Below are 21,775 nucleotides of genomic sequence, written 5' to 3'. Positions count from 1 at the left end.
TAGTTCCCAGAACTAGAGTGCTAAAACCAGGCAAATCTGGTTTTGGTCCCAGACAAACATGTTAGCCACCCTACTTCTAAGTCTCAGTTTCTTCATCTATAAAAGAAACAGTATCTTTTTCATAGAGTTGAGTGAGCATTAAATGAGAGCATGTGTATAAAATGCCAGGCCTGTTGTCATATTATATCACAGGCCCTAGAAGTATGAGTTGTAATTGTGTTTTGTTGTTGTTGTTGTTGTTGAGACAGAGTCTCAGTCTGTTGCATGGGCTGGAGTGCCGTGGCATCAGCCTAGCTGACAGCAACCTCAAACTCCTGGGCTCAAGCGATCCTCCTGCCTCAGCCTCCCGAGTAGCTGGGACTATAGGCATGCACCACCATGCCCAGCTAATTTTATATATATATATTTTTAGTTGTTCACATAATTTCTTTCTATTTTTAGTAGAGATGGGTTCTTGGTCCTGTTCAGGCTGGTCTGGAACTCCTGAGCTCAAACGATCCTCCCGCCTCGGCCTCCCAGAGTGCTAGGATTACAGGTGTGAGCTGTAATTGTGTTTTTACAACATGTTTCCCTGGACTTCAGCCAAGGTGAGCAGCCTACATGTCCTCTTGACTGTGGCCCTAGCCTATGCCCCCCACCCTGCTGGGAGCAGTGGAAGCCGGTTCAAGGCCACCATTTTGTTTTGGCCATTTTGATACAGCTATTTTGGTGCATCGAAGTATGTTTAGACTTTTAATGGAGGCCCTTTGGTACACAGACATTTGAACTTTGACCTTCTAAAAAAACATTAACTTTTCAGATTCTAAAATTTTGATTTATCAAGTACTGTACTGTGCAAAACATAATCTCAGTGCTGAAGTGAGGGCGATGTGGTGGGGTCAGGATCCACCTGGTGAATGACCAAGGGGCAATTTCTTACCAGTTTGCTCACCCTTGAGAGGGCCATTGAGTGATTCTAAGCAAAACATCTGTTCATTGCCTAGAAATTCACTTGAAGCTTGACTGGCTAGCCTCACAAAGTCTCAGATTTCTCCCTTAAAATTGAGCATTCTGGGGGTAGGAAGATGGTTTGGGTTACAATGGGGTTCATTGTTCTCAACTCCAGATCAACACAGGAAATCTCCCACGACCCTCCCAACAGCTCTGTCTGTTCCCAGTAATAGCTGTGTTCACTTAAATACTATAAACCTTTTTTTTTTTTTTTTTTTGGGAGACAGAGTCTCACTTTGTTGCCCAGGCTAGAGTGAGTGCCGTGGCGGCAGCCTAGCTCACAGCAACCTCAAACTCCTGGGCTCAAGTGATCCTCCTGCCTCAGCCTCCAGAGTAGCTGGGACTATAGGCATGCGCCACCATGCCCGGCTAATTTTTTCTATATATATTAGTTGGCCAATTAATTTCTTTCTATTTATAGTAGAGACAGGGTCTCGTTCTTGCTCAGGCTGGTTTCGAACTCCTGACCTCGAGCAATCTGCCCGTCTCGGCCTCCCAGAGTGCTAGGATTACAGGCGTGAGCCACCACGCCCAGCCTAAACCTCCTTTATCATGATGGTTTTGGGGCACAGGACTGATGTCCCCTTAGAGGTTAAGCTAATTATAAAATACTTTTTTAAACTGCCTTTTTTCTTATTATAAAAATACAATATCCTTTTTTTAAATCTCCAAGTGATTTAGAAATGAATGCCATAGAAAGCGAAAACCCTGGTGAACCAGGGATGGAGAAAAGGTCAGAGTGTCTGAGCTGCTCCCTACTTGGGAATAAGAGCGGACAGTGGGGCCTTTGCAGCAGCTTTGTTGGGTTTAGATTTGTCACGTTGCCCCCAAATAAGGTCACACATCCAGTGGCAGGAGCACAAAAAACAGCCACCTCTCCACTTTCATTACATTTCTTCATTTTTAAAACATCACTGGAGCCACAAAAAAACAAAAGCTTTGTGAGCTTCTGTTGCCCTAGAAAGGCTCTAGTAGCATTGAAACCCTGACTCAGAAGTCTCTCGCCCAGAATTGCCCCTATTGCAAAAGGTGTTGCTGCGATTGCACAATATCCTGCTTTTGACTGGAAAGCCCCATTGCCTACCCTAACTCTGTCACTGGGACTTTAGTCTCAGCTCAGAGGAGTTTCCTGACCAGGCGAGAAGGGGTCAGACCCAGGATACCCTTCATGTCATTTCACAGTCTCAACCTTTCTCTGTGCAGTGGTCGGAGGTGGGCTGGGAGGGGCTGGGGTGCCGCCTTCCAGAGTCAGACACAGGTGCTGGTTCTAGTAAGTCAACACCTTCTGGCCTAACTTGAGAATTTCTCAAACCCCTGGGCTCAAGCAATCCTCCCGCCTCAGCCTTCCAAGGTGCACGGATTACAGGCGTGTGCCATCGCTCCCAGCCACAACCTGAGAATTTCATACGTCTGCCATCTGCATCATAAATATGCATTTTGGTTCACCCACTTTTTAGAGAAAACACTGGGTTTGGGGGTTATTTTCTCAGCAAGATCTAGCGAATGGATGTTTGTTGTCAGCTATTAAACCAAAAGCACCAAATACCCTGTAATATAAAATATGTGGCCCAAGTGGACAGTAAGTTAAATTCAACCAACCAAAACTCATGGAAGCCTGGATCCCAAGCTGGGCACACACGGGTGCCCCCATGCAGGGCTGTTTGTTCAGCCAGGCATTGGAATGCTGTGACTGCCCCGTGGGCTACCCATCCTGAGCCTCATGCTCAGCTGGAGAGTGACAGCCATGGGTAGTGACGAACAGCAAAATCGCAGATCATTGTCATGGGGGAGACGATGTTGTAACGTGGTTTAATAGAATGAATTTGGATCCTGGCTCTGGGCAACTCACCAAGCCACAGAGTCTGGCTGCAAATGGCAATGACAGACCCAACCCTACAGTGGCGCTGCAGAGAATTTAGGAGATAATGTTTACAAAACAAGCAGTGCTGGGCACAGAGGAAGCATGGGTGAAGGGTAAATTGTATTTTCAACAGAACATCTTTAAGCCAAAAATTTCTTGGTAAGGACAGAGAGTTTAAACTATGGTATGCCACCTGAGTGATAAAAATATCACTATTTTGCAACCACCGTTGTAACAATTGATTTAGGAAAGGATCATCAATGAATCCTAAAACCACTGGGTGAAAAAGTGTGGGGGAACAAGACATTCCAACACGCTCAGGTTACTCATGAGTTACACAGAAAAAAAATGTCCTTTTACAATGGAGAGATCTTGGATATTGCCTGCAGTCTAACAATGAGGAAGCAAGCACAGAAATCTACACTGAGGGAAATTCTGCTTGAGATGGACTTTTAAAAATATTAGTCTTGAAAGAAAAAAGGCAGGGAAGTGTGGAGATAAATGGAAACTGTAGAAAATCGACAACTAAAAGCAATGCATGATCTCTGGATCCTGGGTTAAAAAAAAGCTATGAAGGACATTTGCAGGACAATTGGAGGAATTTGATTATGGACTGATTATAGTATTACAACAAGTTATGTTTCTTGGGTGTGATAATTATATTGTTTAATATATATCAATTTATATAAATAAATATATATAATATATAAATAAATATATATTTATATCAATTAAATTGATATTATTTAAAATAATATCCTTGCATCCTTATTCTTACTATTTAGGGCATCCAGGATATTTGGAGTGATATGCAATATATATATATTTTTTTGAGATAGAGTCTCACTTTGTTGCCCAGGCTAGAGTGAGTGCCGTGGCATCAGCCTAGCTCACAGCAACCTCAAACTCCTGGGCTCAAGCAATCCTTCTGCCTCAGCCTCCCGAGTAGCTGGGACTACAGGTATGTGCCACTATGCCCGGCTATTTTTTTTTAATATATATTAGTTGGCCAATTAATTTCTTTCTATTTATAGTAGAGATGGGGTCTCGCTCTTGCTCAGGCTGGTTTCAAACTCCTGACCTCGAGCGATCCGCCCGTTTCGGCCTCCCAGAGTGCTAGGATTACAGGCGTGAGCCACCACGCCCGGCCTGCAATAATGTTTTCATTACCAAATAGTTCAGAAAAAAGTGTGTGTGTGTGTGTGTGTGTGTGTGTGTGTGTGTGTGTGCGTGCGTGTGCGCTTGCACACACATGAGACAGAGAAAGAAGCAGAAAATATTATAAAATATAAATGGTGAATGTAGGTAAAGGATATTTGCTCTCATTGTACTATGCACTCCATTTATCTGTAGGCTGAAAATTTTTAGAACAAAAGGTTGGGGATAAAAATCAGGGTACTCAAAAGGACAGAAGTAGGTAAGGAAGGTAGAAGTCAGCTTGGCCCACAGGTAGCTTCCATTAGCCACCTCTGGGCCCGGGCACCGGGCTGTGAGCTGAAGAATGCCTGGACCTGTTCATCATTGTGTTTTTATTTTATCATCCAGGCACAGTGTCCGGAACAGGTGCTCGGTAAATGTGCGTGGAAGAGCACCCTGGCTCCCAGGTAGCAAGGGCTGAGTCGGCTCTGGGAACGGACCAATCAGGATAGCAGTCTGGGCATTGCATTTCAAAGCCCACATGTTGCTGGAAGGACCAGACAACTGGAGCTGGGTCAACAGGGGTGATGCGAGGGCTTGTCCCCTGGCAGTGCCCTTCTGGCTTCACCTGACTTCTTTTTTTTTTTTTTTTATTCTTTCCCCCCTCACCTGCCTTGTTAGGCAGGGAAGGGCAAAGCTCTCAGGGCTGTGTTTGCTGCCCACCCCTTGCCCCGTCCCTGGAGTCTGGAGGACAATAGTTGGCCAGAGGGGCTGACCCTCAGCATGGTCTTCTCTGTTCCCACTCACCTGCTCCAACAACCCCGTATCCCGGCAGGAAGAGAGAGTAGATAGAGCCTCTGGAACCCAGTCCCAGACCCTCCCTTGAAGACTTGCCTACCTCTCTGCAGTCTGGCGTGGAGGTGGGAGATCAGGTTCTGGGGGGTCACGTGTCTGGCAAGGCATTAAGCTCTTCCAGCTGGAAAAACCTCTGAACCTCTGAGAAGAGAACGCACAAGCCAGCGTTGACACACTCTTACCCTTAGTCTCAGTTCCCACCAAAGCACAGAACATTTCCTGTTTCTTTTCCGTTATTTCACAAGCTGTGTCTTCTTGGTCACACTTGGGGCTCCGGGACATAGGGGCTGCTTCTCCTGCCAGAGGCCAGACAGCTGGCTCCGGCCTCTCCTGCTCAGCACCATGGCCAGGACCCTGAGTGACCATCTGCTATCCACCCTGGAGGAGCTGGTACCCTATGACCTTGAGAAGTTCAAGTTCAAGCTGCAGAACACCAGTCTGGAGAAGGAGCACTCCCGGATCCCCCGCGGCCAGCTCCAGACAGCCAGGCCCGTGAAGGTGGCCACTCTGCTGATCACCTACTATGGGGAGGAGTATGCGGTGCGGCTGACGCTGCAGGTCCTGCGGGCCATCAACCAGCGCCTCCTGGCAGAGGAGCTCCATAGGGCGACCAGCCAGGGTAAGAGCCCAGCCCCCCTCCTCGCCCAGCGCTGACCGCTGGCTGCCCCTTGGAGGAGGGATCACGTGCTCAGACCAGTGCACTCCAGCCCGGGGGTTAGCAGTCCCAGGTCTACCAGAGCCTGAGAGACTTTAGTCTGGCATGTCCTTTCCCTTGCTCTGGCCTTTGGAGCTGGGTTAGTAAAGCTCCCTAAGGCTCCCAATGGTTAAAAAAAAAAAAAAAAAAAAAAAAAAAGGCAGGTCAGGATCAGGAGAGGCAGCAGTGGAATGCCTGTTCCTGGAGAATTCTTCCCTTCATTTCTGATTAATACTCATGTCGGACAAGTGTCTTTGGGTTAGCAAAAAAGGCTTGCTGCCCAATCCCATCAACAGGGTTGGCAAGTAACCTTATTGTTACCTATTAGTAGCTAATTTCAGTTTTGAGTTACTTCCTAGCACACTCTACAAGGGGACTTTGAAATTCTCAAAAGGACCCCTGTCCTCTCTCTCTCCCCCACCCCTTCCTTTCGTCCTTTCTTCTGCTCTCCTTTTGTTGCAACTTTGTGATTTTATCATATTATGATCAAACAATGTGGCCTATTCTATTTCTCCTTTTAAAGTCTTTTTTGAGATTTTGGGGAGCCTAGTAAATGGTCAATCTAAAAAATATCTTTGGTATTTGAATTTTTCTTCTTTTTATAGACTTTAAGATGATATCAGAAATGCTTTGCATGTATTTCTATGAGGTAGAACAGTTAAATAATATAAAAATTCTCAGAAGTTTGAAATAGTAATAGTAATTAAACCATAATATGAATCTGGTATAATTTGATGAGTATAATTTTAAAATTACTTTTTCATGTTCTAAAATCTTGTTATTAGCATCCTTGATGTTTCTCACAGTTCTAGAGCCAGTTTTGGTAACTTAAATTTTCCTAGAAAGCCAACAGCAAACTGTTTAAACAACTTTAAGGTAATTTTAATAAAATGTTCTTTAAACCCAAAATTAAGGTATTAAGCACGGGTTATCTTCATTTTCTTATTAGAGAGTAGCGGTTTTCAAATTATGTACCAGGAAGATATTTCAGGGATTCTTTGGCATGTTAGAAAATACTTGATTGAAATGTTATTATTATTTTTGCTTACAAAACTAATCAACTGATTCATATTACAGTGTATCAATAAACAAAATTTAAAATATTGGAGGCCACTAGTGTGATAGCTCTTGCTGTACTTAAATTCCTTCATATAGACCTTAGAATTAAGGGTTTCCTGTCATTTCTGTTTAATTAAACAGTATCCTGAAATTTCCAGGCAAAAATGACCATTTATACTTACTTATCTGTGTGAGTTAGGATTTTCTGCAACTCATGAAACCAATACAGGAAAGTGGACCCATAAACTGGGGTCGGGCCTAAAGGCCAAGTGAATTCTTCCGTTTCTTGTGAGAAAGAATTCAAGAGCAAGCTGACCATGTAAGGCATAAGCATTTTCTTATTTAAGTAAAAAAAGAAAAGAAAAAGGAGGCTATCCCACGGGCAGGGGAGCGGATCTCCCTTGGAGCATCAGAGAGTGGCACCTTGTGAGCTTCCAGGGTCTTATTTTGTTATTTTATTTTTAGAGAGAGTCTCGCTCTGTCCCCCAGGCTAGAGTGCAGTGGCATCATCATTGCTCACTGCAGCCTCCTACTCCTGGGCTCAAGTCATCCTCCTGCCTCAGCCTCCCAAGTAGCTGGGACAACAGGTGCATGCCACCACGCGGGGCTACTTTTTTCTGTTTTTTGTAGAGACAGGGTCTCAATCTTGCTCAGGCTCGTCTCAAACTTCTGGTCTCAAGCAATCCTCTCACCTTGGTCTCCCAGAGTGGTAGGATTACATGGTGAGCCACCTCGCCAGGCCTAGGGTTTTATTTTATACCTTTTATTTATTTTTTTATTTTTTGAGACAGAGTCTCACTCTGTTGCCTGGGCTAGAGTGCCGTGGCGTCAGCCTAGCTCACAGCAACCTCAAACTCCTGGGCTCAAGCAATCCTCCTGCCTCAGCCTCCCGGGTAGCTGGGACTACAGGCATGTGCCACCATGCCCAGCTAATTTTTTCTATATATTTTTTTAGTTATCCAGCTAATTTCTTTCTATTTTTAGTAGAGACGGGGTTTCCCTGTTGCTCAGGCTGGTCTCGAACTCCTGAGCTCAAATGATCCGCCCGCCTCGGCCTCCCAGAGTGTTAGGATTACAGGTGTGAGCCACCCTTCCCAGCCTGTTCTAAGTTTTGGAAGGATTTTCTCTTCTCCCCGTGGCCCTGAGTGTGGAACAGTTTCATGCCTTTGCATCTGGCTGTCTTTTCAGAATATCCAACACCAGAAAGTGGCACAGACAGTTCCACAGCGTCTTGTTCGGCTGGGGAGAATAAGCTCAAGAGCCTGAAGGTAACAGACTGCCCCAACGGCGATCAAGGCAGCGATGCCGCCGCCAGTCTGACCTCCAGCCAGCCTGAGGTTGGGCGGGGGCCCCTCAGGAAACCTCTGAGCAAGCGGAGGGACCCCAAAGCCCCCGAGGGCCTAGAGGCGCTGGGCAGGCCATCGCTCCGCGGAGCAGCTCTACTGTCCAAGAGAGGCTCAGGCCTAGGCAAGGCGCCAGGACTCCCCGTGGTGAGCGCCGGGCTCCGCAGGAATGCCAGTTCCGCAGGAAGGCTCCAAGGGTTCTACAATGGGTCTCTGGGGAGGAGAGAGTCCAAGAAATACGAAGTATATTTACCTTCAGGAAAGAAGCGACCCAAAAGTCTTGAATTTACCGGAGAACTCCCAAATCCAGAAACTCTTCAGACTCAAGAGGAAATGAGAACTGCAAATCCAGACTCAGCAGCCACCTCTAGGGGAGTGGCCACTGTGGATGTGGGGGCTACTGCCTCCAGGGAGAAAGGCTCCAGGAATACAGAAAATTCCGTGGTCCTGCAGGGGGGAACATTAAGGAATACGCTTTCGGACACACTGTTGGCTAGAGAGGAGAGAGCCACAGTACCCTGGGAGAAAAATGGAACTGGGGGCCCGGAGACCCCTGAGACCATGGGAAAGCTGGTGGGCAGTGTGCTCCATGCGTCTTCAAATCCAGAAGTCCCTGAGTCTTCAGGTGAGAAAGGACCCTGGAATCTAGAAGATCTAGCTTCCTTAGAAATGGTGGCTTGTAAAGGTATCCCCCCACCGCACCCCAAATTTTCTTCTATCCTCATTGTATTTACACTCCTGGGATTCCTGGGTGCCTCCTAGGGTCCCTTTGCAAATTTCTGCAGGCTGTGGACCCTTAAAAAATACTTATATACACATGTTAACAAATACAGCATCAAGTTTCCGTTAGTTCGAGGGCACTCTGAAGTCCTTGAGAATCCAAGGGTTTTGTGGACCTCAGGTTCAGAATCTGGGAGGGATTGGGTAAAAATACCCACTTCTCACTTTATCTCCACAATGGTATATCATGGGAACAAGGTTCTACCATTTGCCTTTCTCTGAGCAGGCAGGAAAGCCTATTGGCTAAATCCTATATCTGTCTTTTACTGATGAGGGAGTCATTAGGATTGTTTGGTTGTGAATAGTAACAGGAACCCCCAATGACAGTAGCTTCAACAAGATAGATGTTTGTTCCTCTTTCACATAAGTAATGGGGTTCCAGGCAGATCCATGGGCCAGGACCCCAGGCTCCTGCTGTTTCTCTGCTCTACCAAGTTTTCTCTCGAGTTCAACATCTCAGACAGTGACATCCTCATTCCAGGCAGCAGTATGGGAGGACAAAGGGGGATAGTATCACTTAGGGAAGGTTTCTAGAAGTTTCTAGAAGCTACTCATGACACTTCCATTTACACCCCTTTGGCCAGATTATAGTCAAATGGCTATACCTGACTGCAAGGGAGGCTGAGAAATGTAGAGTATTTTTAGGGGGAGGGACAGAGGGAAGCAGCCATATGGATAGCAATTAATTCTATCATGATAAAAGGCAGAAGAGTAGTTATTGGGGCCACAAGCAGTCTTGTTTGCAGAGGTGCTGTGAACTCCTGGGACACTATGAGAGGAGGACATGGGAGGGGACTAATGGCTTGAGTGTGTTTCTGTTTCTTCTTGTATCTCCTGTCATTTCTGCTTATGCTCCTACAGTCTGCCTATTCATGACTGTTATGTCTTCATGGTGAGTTCTACCCCTTAGCCTTATAAAGTCCCCTTCTCCAGTTCCATTCAGTGCTTCCTGAGGTTGGATGTGAACAGTGGTCCATTTATTCCTTCATTCAACACACACTTTCCAATGCTCTCCAGGTGTCATGTACTCTGCGAGGGGACGGGGATCTGGCTAGGAGTGAGACACATGAGTCGCCATCCCCCGGGGAGCTCCCATTCAAGTTACAGGCAGCCTGCTGTGGTCTTTAGTGGCAAAGCAAACACTGGTCAGAACGTCTTGCTTTCCTTTAATGCCACCTGCTAGATCCATGTCTGTGCAGGAGGAAGGCACATGAGTTGTAGCAAAGGGCCATGGGTCTTTCTTTAGGATAAATGCCTAAGAATTCTAAGTCTAGGATTATCTTGAGGCCTAGCCCTTAGCTCTCAGTCCCAGTGGCGGGTTCACTGCCTGATAGAAGGTGGGGGAGGACAAGCTAGGAAGTGGCTAGAGTCTGACCGAGAGCTCGTGCACCCCGGGCACAGGCTCTTTCTGCTATGCTTTGTGGCGCCTCTTTGTAAACATCTTGGGTTTACCACTCAGGAGCTTTTCCCACTGTATGTCCCCAGGGAGCACACCAGGCAAGGCTTCCGGTCCTCTTTGCCACGCCCAGGAAGGAGACCCAGTTGGTGGTTGTGTGCAGGATGCCTGCAGCTGCCCGGTTGCTTCTGGGGAGCCCAAGGCCTCAGGCAGCCGCTCACCCCCCTGCACCCGGTGCCAGGCAAGGAAGAACTCCGGAAGCTTAAGCCCCCAGCCCCTGCCGCAGTGTAAGCGCCACAAACAGGTCCAGCTGCTCTTCTGCGAGGATCACAGGGAGCCCATCTGCCTCATCTGCAGGCTGAGTCTGGAGCATCGAGGCCACCAGGTGCGCCCCATCGAGGAGGCTGCACTGGAATACAAGGTAGGTGCTCCCTGCCTGGGGGCTTCTCTGCCAGGTACTTGGACACACCAGGCCTTGCTTCATTCTCCCAACAACTCTAGGGCGTTGGTGCATTAGCCAGGACTCTTGATCTGTAAATGGAAAAACCAGAACACAAATCAGGCCGGCAATGATGGGATTTACAGGTTTATGTTGTTCAGAGGTCCAGGGGGAGCTACCTTCAAGTAGAGCTGAATCCTTGGGCTGCCTGGGGGTTATTAGGTCTTTCTTTCTCTGCCTCCCTCCCTCTTCTTGGCTCTGCTTCCCTTGGTGCTGGATTCACTCTTCCTCTCCTGAGCACCCCGCCCCATGCTGTTGGCTGCAGCACACGCAGCTTTGCTCCCAGAAGCAGATTTTCCCTCTAGAGTTGGCACCAGCTAAAGATGACAGGAGCCAAGTTTAAGCTTCTCAACAAGTGCTCTTTTTCCAGGAGCAAATTCAGAAGCAGCTGGAGCATCTGAAAGAGCTGAGAAAACACGGGGAGGAGCAGAGATCCCAGGGAGATAAGAAGACAGCCAACTTCCTGGTAAGGCCCTGGTGTCCTGTGGCCAGTCCTTGCCCGTTCACACCTACAGAAGGAGGGAGGGGACCTGGAGTGAGCAAGGGTCCCGAGACTATGCTGGTTCACAGGGCAGCAGGGATGGTCCCCTGCTCTCAGGAGCAGGAGTGGAATTGGCAGCCAGGGGTGGGCTCATCCCTGTAGCGGGAGACCCCCCCAGCAGGACCCTGTCTTGTTTTCTCACACTCCCACAGACTGGTTTAGAGCAGCCAACGTGAGGGGCTGTCACCAAAAGATAGGACTGGGGAAAAGGGAGAAGAGACATTTTAACCTTATACATTCCTCTGTATTGTTTTTATAATTGTTGCTGTCTGGTTTGTTTTTGTTTTTTACAAAAACCACATTGATTTTTTAAATTCCAATGATTAAAATAGACATTTTAACCATTTAAAGCATTTTCTTTAAAACCACGGTTTTTACAACACCGCAGATTTCAGTAAGTACGACTTGGCGGCCACCCTTCTGTCAGTCTGGTGTCCAGCCTCCTGGACGGGTAAGGTGCTTCCATTTTTTCTAGAAGTGGTGGCGCCCACCCCCACAGAGCCTGGATTTCCATTGGTTGGACCCTGTCCCCCTCTTTTGGCAAGTCCAGTCTGTACCCACCACACCTCCCTGGGTAATAGGTGCAGATAAGAAAGGAAAGAGTGGGGGGACTTGCCCAGGTGTCTGACTTAGGGGACACTCCTGCACTATAGCAACATGAAACCCCCTTCCTATAAAGCCAGGTGGCTGGGAACATGTGGATGGAGCAGAGGTCAGGGATGTCCCCAAGGAGGGGGAGGCAGGAGCCTAGGCTGCTGAGGGAAACCTAGGGAGACCAGAGAGTCCAGTCTTCCCTTACAACACTCAGCAGCATGGGGTCCTCCTCCCTTCCCCACCTTCTCCTCCTCCTCCTTTTTTTTAATTTTTTTTATTTTTTTATTTGAGACAGAGTCTCACTTTGTTGCCCAGGCTAGAGTGAGTGCCGTAGCGACAGCCTAGCTCACAGCAACCTCAGACTCCTGGGCTCAAGCGATCCTCCTGCCTCAGCCTCCCGAGTAGCTGGGACCATAGGTATGCGCCACCATGCCCAGCTAATCTTTCGTATATATATTTTTAGTTGGTCAATTAATTTCTTTCTATTTTAAGTAGAGATGGGATCTCACTCAGGCTGGTTTCGAACTCCTGACCTTGAACAATCTGCCCTCCTTGGCCTCCCAGAGTGCTAGGATTATAGGCATGAGCCACCATGCCCTCCTTCTCCTTTTTTCCACAGTCAAAAAAAAAAAAATGTTTGCTTAGTGCAGTGGCTGATGCCTGTAATCCCAGCACTTTAACAGGCTGAGGTAGGAGGATCACTTGAGGCCAGGAGTTTGAGACCAGTCTGGGTAACACAGGAAGACCCCATCCCTGCAAAAAAAAAAATTTTTTTTTTAATTAGCCAGCATGGTCATAGGTGGCTGCAGTCCCAGCTACTCAGGAGGCTGAGGCAGGAAGATCGCTTGAACCCAGGAGTTCGAGGTTCCAGTGAGCTAGAATGATGCCACTGCACTCCAGCCTGGGCGAGAGACTGAGGACCTAAAAAAAATGTGTTTTTTTTTTTTTTTTAACCATAGGGGAGGAGGAAGGAAAGCTCTTCTTTACAGAAGAATACCAGCTAACAGAAATATAGAATGATTGAATTCAAAACTTTCCATTATAAAAACCCCACTGGAATAATTGACACAGGCAGGAATCATTAACAGAAGCTAAAGTTTAGAGGAAGATCGTTAGAGAACAGGATATTTATACACTCCCCAAGTTACTTAATAATTATGAGGAAATGATGCATGTTGACATGGAGAGATCTGGTAGGCCCCTCTTTAACCAGATATCAAAATAATGACGATGGACAGACTGGACATTCCTTGCCTCCAAATGGAATGCACTAGGAATAGCACATGTCATCAACTATGTAGTTTTCTTGCCGAAAATGTTTAGCGTGAATTTAATCAGGAGCAAAATGATCAATTTTAGAATTTAGGCCATTGAACAAGGCAATTGACTTGTCCTCTTAAAAAAAAAATCAACCACTGACAATGACAACAACAAAAGATTAACAGATATTTTTGGTTCGGAAGAACTAAAGAGTTGGTCCTGTGCTTTTTTTTTTTTTTTTTTTTTTTTTTTTTTTTTTTGAGACAGAGTCTCACTTTGTTGCTCAGGCTAGAGTGAGTGCGGTGTCGTCAGCCTAGCTCACAGCAACCTCAAACTCCTGGGCTCAAGCAATCCTCCTGCCTCAGCCTCCTGAGTAGCAAATGACTACAGGCATGCGCCACCATACCTGGCTAATTTTTTTTTTTGTATATATATTTTTAGTTGGTCAATTAATTTCTTTCTATTTTTAGTAGAGACGGGGGGTCTCACTCAGGCTGGTTTCGAACTCCCAACCTTGAGCAATCCGCTCGCCTCGGCCTCCCAGAGTGTTAGGATTACAGGCGTGAGCCACCGCACCCGGCTGGTCCTGTGCTTTTGTACCAAAAATGAAAAGACTCTTACGCCAGTTTTTCTGGATCTAAAGGGCCTGCTCCCCTCTTGGAAGAGGGGCAGGGTGCTCTTGGGCTGTCGCACCTCTCTGGAGAGCTCATGGTTGAGCACCGTGCAGTGGGGGCAGACACCACATTCACCTACGCTCAGGTGAACTGACCGGCCCGTTCAGAACCATCACTGAGGACCTGCTGCCTTCCAGCACTTCTGGGGTGGAGAGAAGTTCCATCCTGGAGCAGTTTGGTGGCCACAGCCTCGTCCCCTTATGACCCTGGACATGTGCCAGCCTCACACTGGCTTTCAAGGAAGGGAGAAGGTGAAACCAGGCATCTTAGTTTCCTGCGTCTGTCCTAACAAAGTACCACAGACTGTGTGTCTTAAACGACAGACCTTAGTTGTCTCATGGGTCTGGAGGCTGGAAGTCTGAGTTCGAGGTTGACTGGCAGGGTTGGCTCCTTCTGAGGGCCGGGAGGGAAGGGTCCATCCTGTGCCTGTGTCCTCGGCTTACAGGTGGCCGTCTTATCTGTGTGTCTTCACATCATGTCATCTCTGTGTATCTCTGTGTCCGAATTTCCTCATTTTATGTGGACACCAGTCATCTCCAATATGACTTCACCTTAACTGATTATATCTGCAAGGACTCTGCCTCCAAATAAGATCACAGTCTGACGTCCTGGGGAGGTTGGAACCTCAACACATGAATTTTGGAGGTGACACAGTTGATCCTATAACACCAGGTTTAAGGGCATTTTCCAAGAGCTAGCCCTTGGCCACCCTGTCTGTTCTGGAAGGGTCTGGCCATTATTGCTCCCTGCTCTGGAATCCAGACCTCCAAGATGTGGAGGAGGCCTGCCTCTTATCCACCTCCAGGAGGTGGGCTTCTGGGGGCTCCCGGACACACATGCCCACCCCGCAGCACAGACGCCTACACCTCTCTGTCCCCTGCTCCCCAGAAACAAACCGAAACCCAGAAGCAGCGGGTGCGGAGCCAGGTGGAGCAGCTTTGCAAGTTTCTGGAGCAGCAAGAGAAGGTTTTTGTGGCCTGGCTGGAGGAGCTGGGCCAGACCATTAGCCAGGTCAGGGAGACATATGGCACCCAAGTGTCCCAGGACATCACCCTGCTCGACACACTGATTGGGGAGCTGGAGGCCAAGCAGCACCAGTCAGAATGGGAGCTTCTTCAGGTGAGCGCGTCCATCAGGGCCTCAGGCTCCCAGCTCTGCCCAAGCTAGGGGGTGAGGCCCTTGAGGCCTGGGGTGGGACTTGGTCACAGTGACCCTCAGTGTGTGCCCAGACCCCTTTGAGGCGGTCTCCCAGCAGTGCAGGGTGGCCCAGCACCTGGGAGATCCCTGGCATTGCCCAGAGAGGTCAGCAGGGCTTGAGTGCAGTTCCATCGCAGGCCCTGGCTGGCCAAGGTGCCACCCAGGGTGATTAGAATTAGAATCAAGGAGAAGTGCTCCAGTTTTGCTGACATCCTGTGGCTGGGAGCCCTGGGAAGGGCAGGGAGCAGCTGGAAGCCCAGGAGTCAGCACAGCCTCTAGGAAACTGGTAATAGAGAGCTTCCCTCTTTTCTCTCCTAGGACATCGGAGACACCTTGCACAGGTACAGAGAGGCCCCGTGGTGTACCCTTGGGTGTCCTGCAGGAAGCATTTGAGGGAGACAGTCCTAGAAGGGACCTGGGAGGGAGGTGCTCGCAATCCCTAGGTCTGTGACTCCACACCCCTCCCATTTCCTGCAGCTTCCTGAGGCTGTTCTGGGTTTGCACAGGGAGAGTGGGAGCCCGGTCAGGAGGGAGGCTGGCCAGGTGGGCTGCAGACAAGGAAGAATGAATTCCACCCACCCTGCCAACTAGATAGCGGCTTCCTAAGAAAAATCCCAAGTGGATTGTGTCTCGTGCAATTTGCCTTAGGAGAATTGCCCCTGTAGAACTTCTGGTGGCCCCGGGAGTCCAGGAGTCTCTGGGGAGCCTGTTGGGAGTAGAATTGGGCCCAGCAGGCAGGGGAGGAAGGGCAGGAGGGGGCTGAGCCTTGGAAGCACCTGAGAGCTTTACAAAACCCTGATGTCCTTTTGTGTCCAGCTCTTTTCACTTAACATGTTTTCAAGGTTCATGCAGTGTAACCCATATCAGAATTCCATTCCTTTCTATGGCAGAATAATAGCCCGTTGTAGGCATAATCCACATTTTGTTTATACATTTGTGGCCATTTGGATAGTTTCTATAATGATAGAATGATAGATAATGCTGCTATGAACATGGGTGTACAAATATCTGCTTGAAGCCCCATTATTTTGGGTATATAATTCCAGAAGTGGAGTTCCAGGATCATGTCGTAATTCTATGTTTACTTTTTTGAGGATCCTCCGTACTGTTTGCCACAGTGGCTGCATCATTTCGCATCCCAACAGCAATGCATGAGGGTTCCAATTTCCCCACATTTTTGTTGACACTTGTTATTTTCTGTTGTTTTTGTCATTGTCATCCTACTGGGTGTGAAGTGATATTTTATTATGGGTTTTTTTTTTCTCATTTATTATCACTTTTTTTTTTTTTTTTTTTTTTGAGACAGAGTCTCACTTTGTTGTCCAGGCTAGAGTGAGTGCCGTGGCGTCAGCCTAGCTCACAGCAACCTCAATCTCCTGGGCTTGAGTGATCCTTCTGCCTCAGCCTCCCGAGTAGCTGGGACTACAGGCATGCGCCACTATGCCCGGCTAATTTTTTATATATATATCAGTTGGCCAATTAATTTCTTTCTATTTATAGTAGAGATGGGGTCTCGCTCTTGCTCAGGCTGGTTTTGAACTCCTGACCTTGAGCAATCCGCCCGCCTCGGCCTCCCAAGAGCTAGGATTACAGGCGTGAGCCACAGCGCCCGGCCTATTATCACTTTTATTTCAGTAGAAAGAAAAAGACTAGGAGAGTATAATTAATTTAACATAGATAATTCCAGTAGAAAATATCAATACCATTTTAAGGCCATTATTAAAACTCATTGTGGTTTCGGTATCAGTGTTTTTTAAAGCTCCCCATTAGGTGCCAGTCTGTGGCCAAAGTTGAGGACCAGTGTGTTTAGAGATACAGGGAGGACTTTTCTTTGCATAGTCCTGGCTGGGCTGGGTGTGCCCTGTAGAAACTGCACGTCACTTCCAGCTCACAGGCCCTGGGGCCACCCCCTTGCTCCAGCCCTCTCTGCTCAACAGTCTCTTGTCTCTAGGGCCAGGACTGTGCCTGTCCCTAAGCTGTGGGCCACTCCTCCAGAGATGAAAGAAAAAATCCACCTGTTCTACAAGAAATCAGAGTTTGTGGAGAAAAGCATGAGGCATTTCTCAGGTAAGTAGGCTTGGGGGAAGATTGGAGGTGCTTGCTCACCTCCTCCCCGAGATGTGTGCAGCCCAGAGCCCCTGGCTTTCCCTCCCCATCTCCACGGCCTTTCTGACCTGCCTTCGGCCTCTCCCTGATCTGTCCCTAGAGAAGGGACCTAACTTGAGCCTCTCCCTGCTCCTTTCCCCTCTTTTTTAGAAAAACTTCTTTCGGAAATGGAAACGTTCAATGGTGAGTAGAGTGGTGGTAGTGGGAGCAGCCCAGGGGTTACTGGGACATTCCCTTGTGCTGTTCATTTGAGGGCACTATTTAGAAAACACCTGTAACAAGGGCAGGAGGAAAGCCATGGCAGGCTCCACAGGCTTGGTGTCTGACTTGTTGGTTGAGTTAACTCATTAGATCATGGAGTCTGCAGGGCAGACCCAGGTGGCTGGGAGGAACAGGGCTGTACCCAAGTGCAGGATGCAGGTGCTGAGCAGGGGGATCCTTGTCTTCCCTTGTGGGACAGTGTAATTTAGCCCCTCTAAGTGTGAATGCTCAGGACGTTTCTACCCCATCTTATTTTTCTCTGTAGTTCCAGAACTGATTCGTGCTCAGGCTCATGCTGGTAAGTGCCCAGATCAAGGCAAGTGGCCTTGGCCTGCTGGGTCCCTCTGCTGTCCCCCACCACATTCCAGAAGACCAGCCCTGTCCTTGTTTCCTGGAGGTGGGGTAAACTCTTTGGGGACATTGCCCATGGACCTCCAGCTAGGTATTCTGATTCTCTCTGCAGTTAACGTGATTCTGGATGCAGAAACTGCCCACCCCAAACTCACCATCTCTGATGATCTGAAGAGCGTGAGACTTGGAAACAAGTGGGAGTGGCTGCCGGATGCCCCAGAAAGATTTAATAACTGCATCATTGCCCTGGGCTCTCCAAGCTTCCTTTCCGGCTGCTATTACTGGGAGGTGGAGGTCGGAGACAAGACAGCGTGGGTCCTGGGAGTCTGCAAGTCATCCTTGAGCAGGAAGGGGAGCATAACTCTGACGCCAGAGAATGGCTACTGGGTGGTGATGATGATGAAGCGTAATGAGTACCAGGCGTCCACTTGTCCCCCAGCCCGCCTGCTAATGAAGGAGCCCCCCAGGCGTGTGGGCATCTTCCTGGACTACAAGGCTAGAGAAATTTCCTTTTACAATGTGACTGCCCGATCCCACATCTACACATTCACCAGCATCTCTTCCTCTACACCCCTTCAGCCTATTTTCAGCCCTGGGATGCCTGATGGAGGGAAGAACACGGGTCCTCTTACCATCTGTCCAGTGGATGACCAGGGGCCTCACTGAATGCCCAAGACTGCATCTCTCTTCCAGCTCCTGGCCTCGTACCTTGCATCCACACACTCAACAGTCATTATGGAACACCGTCTGGGTGCCAACTGCTATAGGCAATGTAATGAATGACAAAATGGTTACTGTGCACAAGAGCTTACCCACTCATAGCAGAGATAGGCCAGGCACAAAAATATTATTAAATCAAGGGTGGAGACGACACACACACTGACGACATGCCGTGGATTTCAGCAGAGGAAGTGGGTGGCTGTTGCATAATAAATCACTGCAGGAAGTAGCACTCTCAGATGCTCCTGAGGCAGAAGATTCTGCTCATGGCAAGGATGTGTCCCCTCATTCTATCTGCTCCTGCCTTGAGGACCCATTCTATCTGCCCCTGCCTTGAAGCCTAGAGAAAGTACAAGCAGACTGGATTTTTTTTAGCGTATTATGGGGGTACAAGTGTTAAGGTTACATATATTGCCCATGCCCCCCTCCCCCCCAGAATGGATTTTTATAGAGGTATTTGTGTGCCTGGATTAATGAACTATGATTCCTAAGAATATTGGCTGGACTTCATGAATAAACCAATTAGAAAATTTGGTCATAATTGCATTTATCACTCAGTTGATCACTGTGGAATCCCATTGTCCTACTGAATACCCCGAAAGAGATGGGGCTGCTATAGTAGAAAAGCATTTGACACATATTCCAAGTGTCAGATTTTTCTACCTTGGTTTGTAGGGGAAAATCTATGGGGCTATGGAATATTAGGTTGTTCAAGTTCACAGATACCCCTCTATCCTCCCTCATTTAAAGAAATGTAAAGGGAAGGGTTGTAAGAACCCCCCAAAAAGAAGAATCAAATGAAGATTAAACTTCAGACTCCTATCCCAACTCCTCTTTCTATCTTCACTACTAGAATCTAGATTAGACAATATCAGTAATCAGGCTGGGTGTGGTGGCTCACATCTGTAATCCCAGCACATTGGGAAGCCAAGGCAGGAGGATCACTTGAGACCAGGAGTTTGACACTAGCCTAGGCAACACAGTAAACCCTATCTCTACAAAAAAATTTAAAAAATTATCCAGGTGTGGTGGTATGTGTCTATAGAAAGAAACCTCTTAAATATCTGTTTTTTTTCCAATTATAAAAATAACTCCCATTATTTGAAAATTTACAGATTTATAAAACACAAAAAGTGAAAAATTCCCTCTAATCCTACTCCTTACAGATAAGCATTAACTCTTGTTGTATATTCCTCTAGTTAAAAAAAACTATTCCAAAAATGACATTATATACATTGTTTCTTAACTTATCTTTTCATTTATTTTCTCTCTTTTTAATGTTTGCATTGGATTCCACTGTATAAACATATAATTTAACCAAGTTTTTGACATTCAAAAAAAGCTATACTATCTGTGTAGTTTTCTTCAAAGTTCTGAGAATTGAATGTTACAAAGTTTATGAACATTTTACTTTTTAAAATAGTGCCATCTTGCCCTCTTAAATAGTTGTATTAATTTGCTTTCAGAACACTGAATATTAATTTTGTAATTCTTGTTTTATTAATATAAAATAATATAAAATATAAAAATAATGTAAAAATTGCATTTCTTTAATTGTATGTGACAATGACTATCTGCATGTTAAAAGGCATTTGCAGATCTATACATTATTTATACACTAGAGTAAGGTCTGATATTTCAAATCTATTTATGACATCCATTTTACTGATCAGTTTTTAAAAACAGGATGGCAACAACTTTTTAAAAAAATCTTCATTCATTTTTTCATATTAAGGCTTTATTATTTTTAGTACAAAATTGAAGTGACATAACCCAAAAAATGATTACTCTCCTCCTTTACTCCCCTCTATTTCCACCCCCAACGCAAGAGTAACCATTTTAATCATCTAGTGTGTATCCCTCAATACAAACACACAAGATGTTTTCTGTTTGTTCCAAAAATATAATTATGCATTATATACATAACTCTGAAATTGCTTTTTACATTTAATATTTTATGGCCATCTGCCCAGGTCTAAATATAGTTTTAATCCTTTCTTCTTCATTGCTATGTAATTTCCAGAGCATCAATGAGCCAATTTATTCAATTCTTTCCTTACTGATGTGATGAACATACATGTTGTTTCCAGTTTTTGTCACTACAAAGAATTCTACAAGAAATTTCTAGAGTTCAGATTCACAGATGAGATTGTGAAGGTCAAAGAATACATACCTGTATTTTTAATTTTAATTTATATTACAAAATAATGGCACACACCACACTACCAGCAAAGAGAGTGCCTATTACTCCACTTTATTCTTTGTTTGATAGGTGAAAAATGTCCCCTTTTAAAGTGGTAATTTTGACCAGTGGTTAAGCATCTTTTCAAATGTTAATGACCAATTCGTTTTCCTCCTCAGTAGAGCTGTTGCCTTTGTCTTTTGTCTGTAGGCAGGGGCTCATTTCGTGCTGGGAACGTCTAATTCTTTATGTGGCTTATCTTTTACAATTATTTTCCAGTCTATTACTTGTGTGACTTTGTTAATAATGTTTAAAATAAGTTTTTAAAACTTATAATTTCACTTTAAGGCATCCAGTTTTCTGTTTTGCCTCAATGTTAAACTTGCCCTTTTACTGTTTATTACACTCCATTTTTGTACGTAGTATAAAAGGACGGGAGGGGTCTTATTTGTTTTCACAGAAGAGTAGACAATTTTTGGTAGCACCATCTATTTCACTTTAAATTGAAATGCTATCCTTTCATCTAGGTCCACATATATTCAGGTAAGTTTGGGGATGTACTATTTTTTTATACTGTTTTATTTGTTTACTCATAGTTCAAGCCGTACTTTGACTAAAGGAGGCTTTTTAGTAAATTTTGATGTTGGGAAAGGCTGGTATTTCTTATTTTTCAACAATTTTTTGGTGCCACGCAGTTTTCATATTCCTTTCTTTTTAATGTATTTTAAACCCTGGTTAAGTGAGTCAGCTATAATTAGCGTTAAGAAAAAGCATTTATTTATATTTTTACTTTTGTCATCTTCTGGAGGCTGTTGCATAGAGGGATAAAGCCATTCCTGCCCAACCCTGATAAATGCTTCACTGGGGAATTAACTGAGTATGGAAACAACGCAGGGACTAAAAAGATGCTGTTCAGCCTCCGTGGGAGGCTGAAATTGAGAAAGGAAATGGAGACAGACGGTCTGAGAAGAACGACTAAGACCTCAGAACAAAAAACGGCCAGTCCAGACAGCAATGTATAAGTTGTCAAACTGGCGCGAGGGAATGACTCCCCACCTCTGACCTAGTGGACTTCCTGCACTAAGGAAGGGTACGGTGAGAGAGTTCCAGGGCATGAACGAGTGCCATGCTGACCCCATTCCCGCCCCTTCCAAAGTCCTTTGAGCGGCCGGATGCTGCGGCGGAAACGGCGGGCAGCCTTGCGCAGACTTTCCGGTCAGTGAGACAGTCGGCTTCCGGTCATGCCTTGGCCCTGCCCCGCCCCAGCCGCCGAAT

The 21,775-nt window shown here is 46.4% G+C and overlaps 1 protein-coding gene across 2 annotated transcripts; it reads left to right on the top strand.

Annotated features, from left to right (window-relative positions):
- Positions 1 to 3,931: 3,931 nt before the first annotated feature.
- On the top strand, positions 3,932 to 18,859 carry MEFV (MEFV innate immunity regulator, pyrin). 2 transcript variants are annotated; one of them, XM_012743700.3, is made up of 10 exons: positions 3,934 to 5,462; positions 7,785 to 8,564; positions 10,205 to 10,536; positions 10,985 to 11,080; positions 14,572 to 14,802; positions 15,199 to 15,221; positions 16,832 to 16,947; positions 17,137 to 17,169; positions 17,513 to 17,545; positions 17,711 to 18,859. In XM_012743700.3, exons 1-10 carry the CDS (start codon positions 5,186 to 5,188, stop codon positions 18,262 to 18,264), a joined length of 2,475 nt encoding a protein of 824 aa, XP_012599154.1. In that variant the 5' UTR covers positions 3,934 to 5,185; the 3' UTR covers positions 18,265 to 18,859. The 2 variants fall into 2 exon arrangements, with proteins under 2 accessions (XP_075851128.1, XP_012599154.1); XM_075995013.1 differs by having other exon boundaries at positions 3,932 to 5,462; positions 17,513 to 18,859.
- The last annotated feature ends 2,916 nt before the right edge of the window (positions 18,860 to 21,775 follow it).

This window comes from Microcebus murinus, chromosome 19 (genome assembly GCF_040939455.1).
Source record: "Microcebus murinus isolate Inina chromosome 19, M.murinus_Inina_mat1.0, whole genome shotgun sequence".
In the NCBI taxonomy this organism is placed as follows: domain Eukaryota; kingdom Metazoa; phylum Chordata; class Mammalia; order Primates; family Cheirogaleidae; genus Microcebus; species Microcebus murinus.
Note: the sequence above shows the minus strand (reverse complement) of the source record. Positions and strands in the feature narration are given on the sequence as shown.

Coding starts and splice junctions, on each gene's coding strand:
- MEFV (XM_075995013.1), top strand. CDS start 5,186: ATGGCCAGGACCCTGAGTGACCATCTGCTATCCACCCTGGAGGAGCTG. Junction 11,081..14,571: donor AGAAGACAGCCAACTTCCTG/GTAAGGCCCTGG, acceptor CCTGCTCCCCAG/AAACAAACCGAAACCCAGAA. Junction 16,948..17,136: donor AAGCATGAGGCATTTCTCAG/GTAAGTAGGCTT, acceptor CCTCTTTTTTAG/AAAAACTTCTTTCGGAAATG.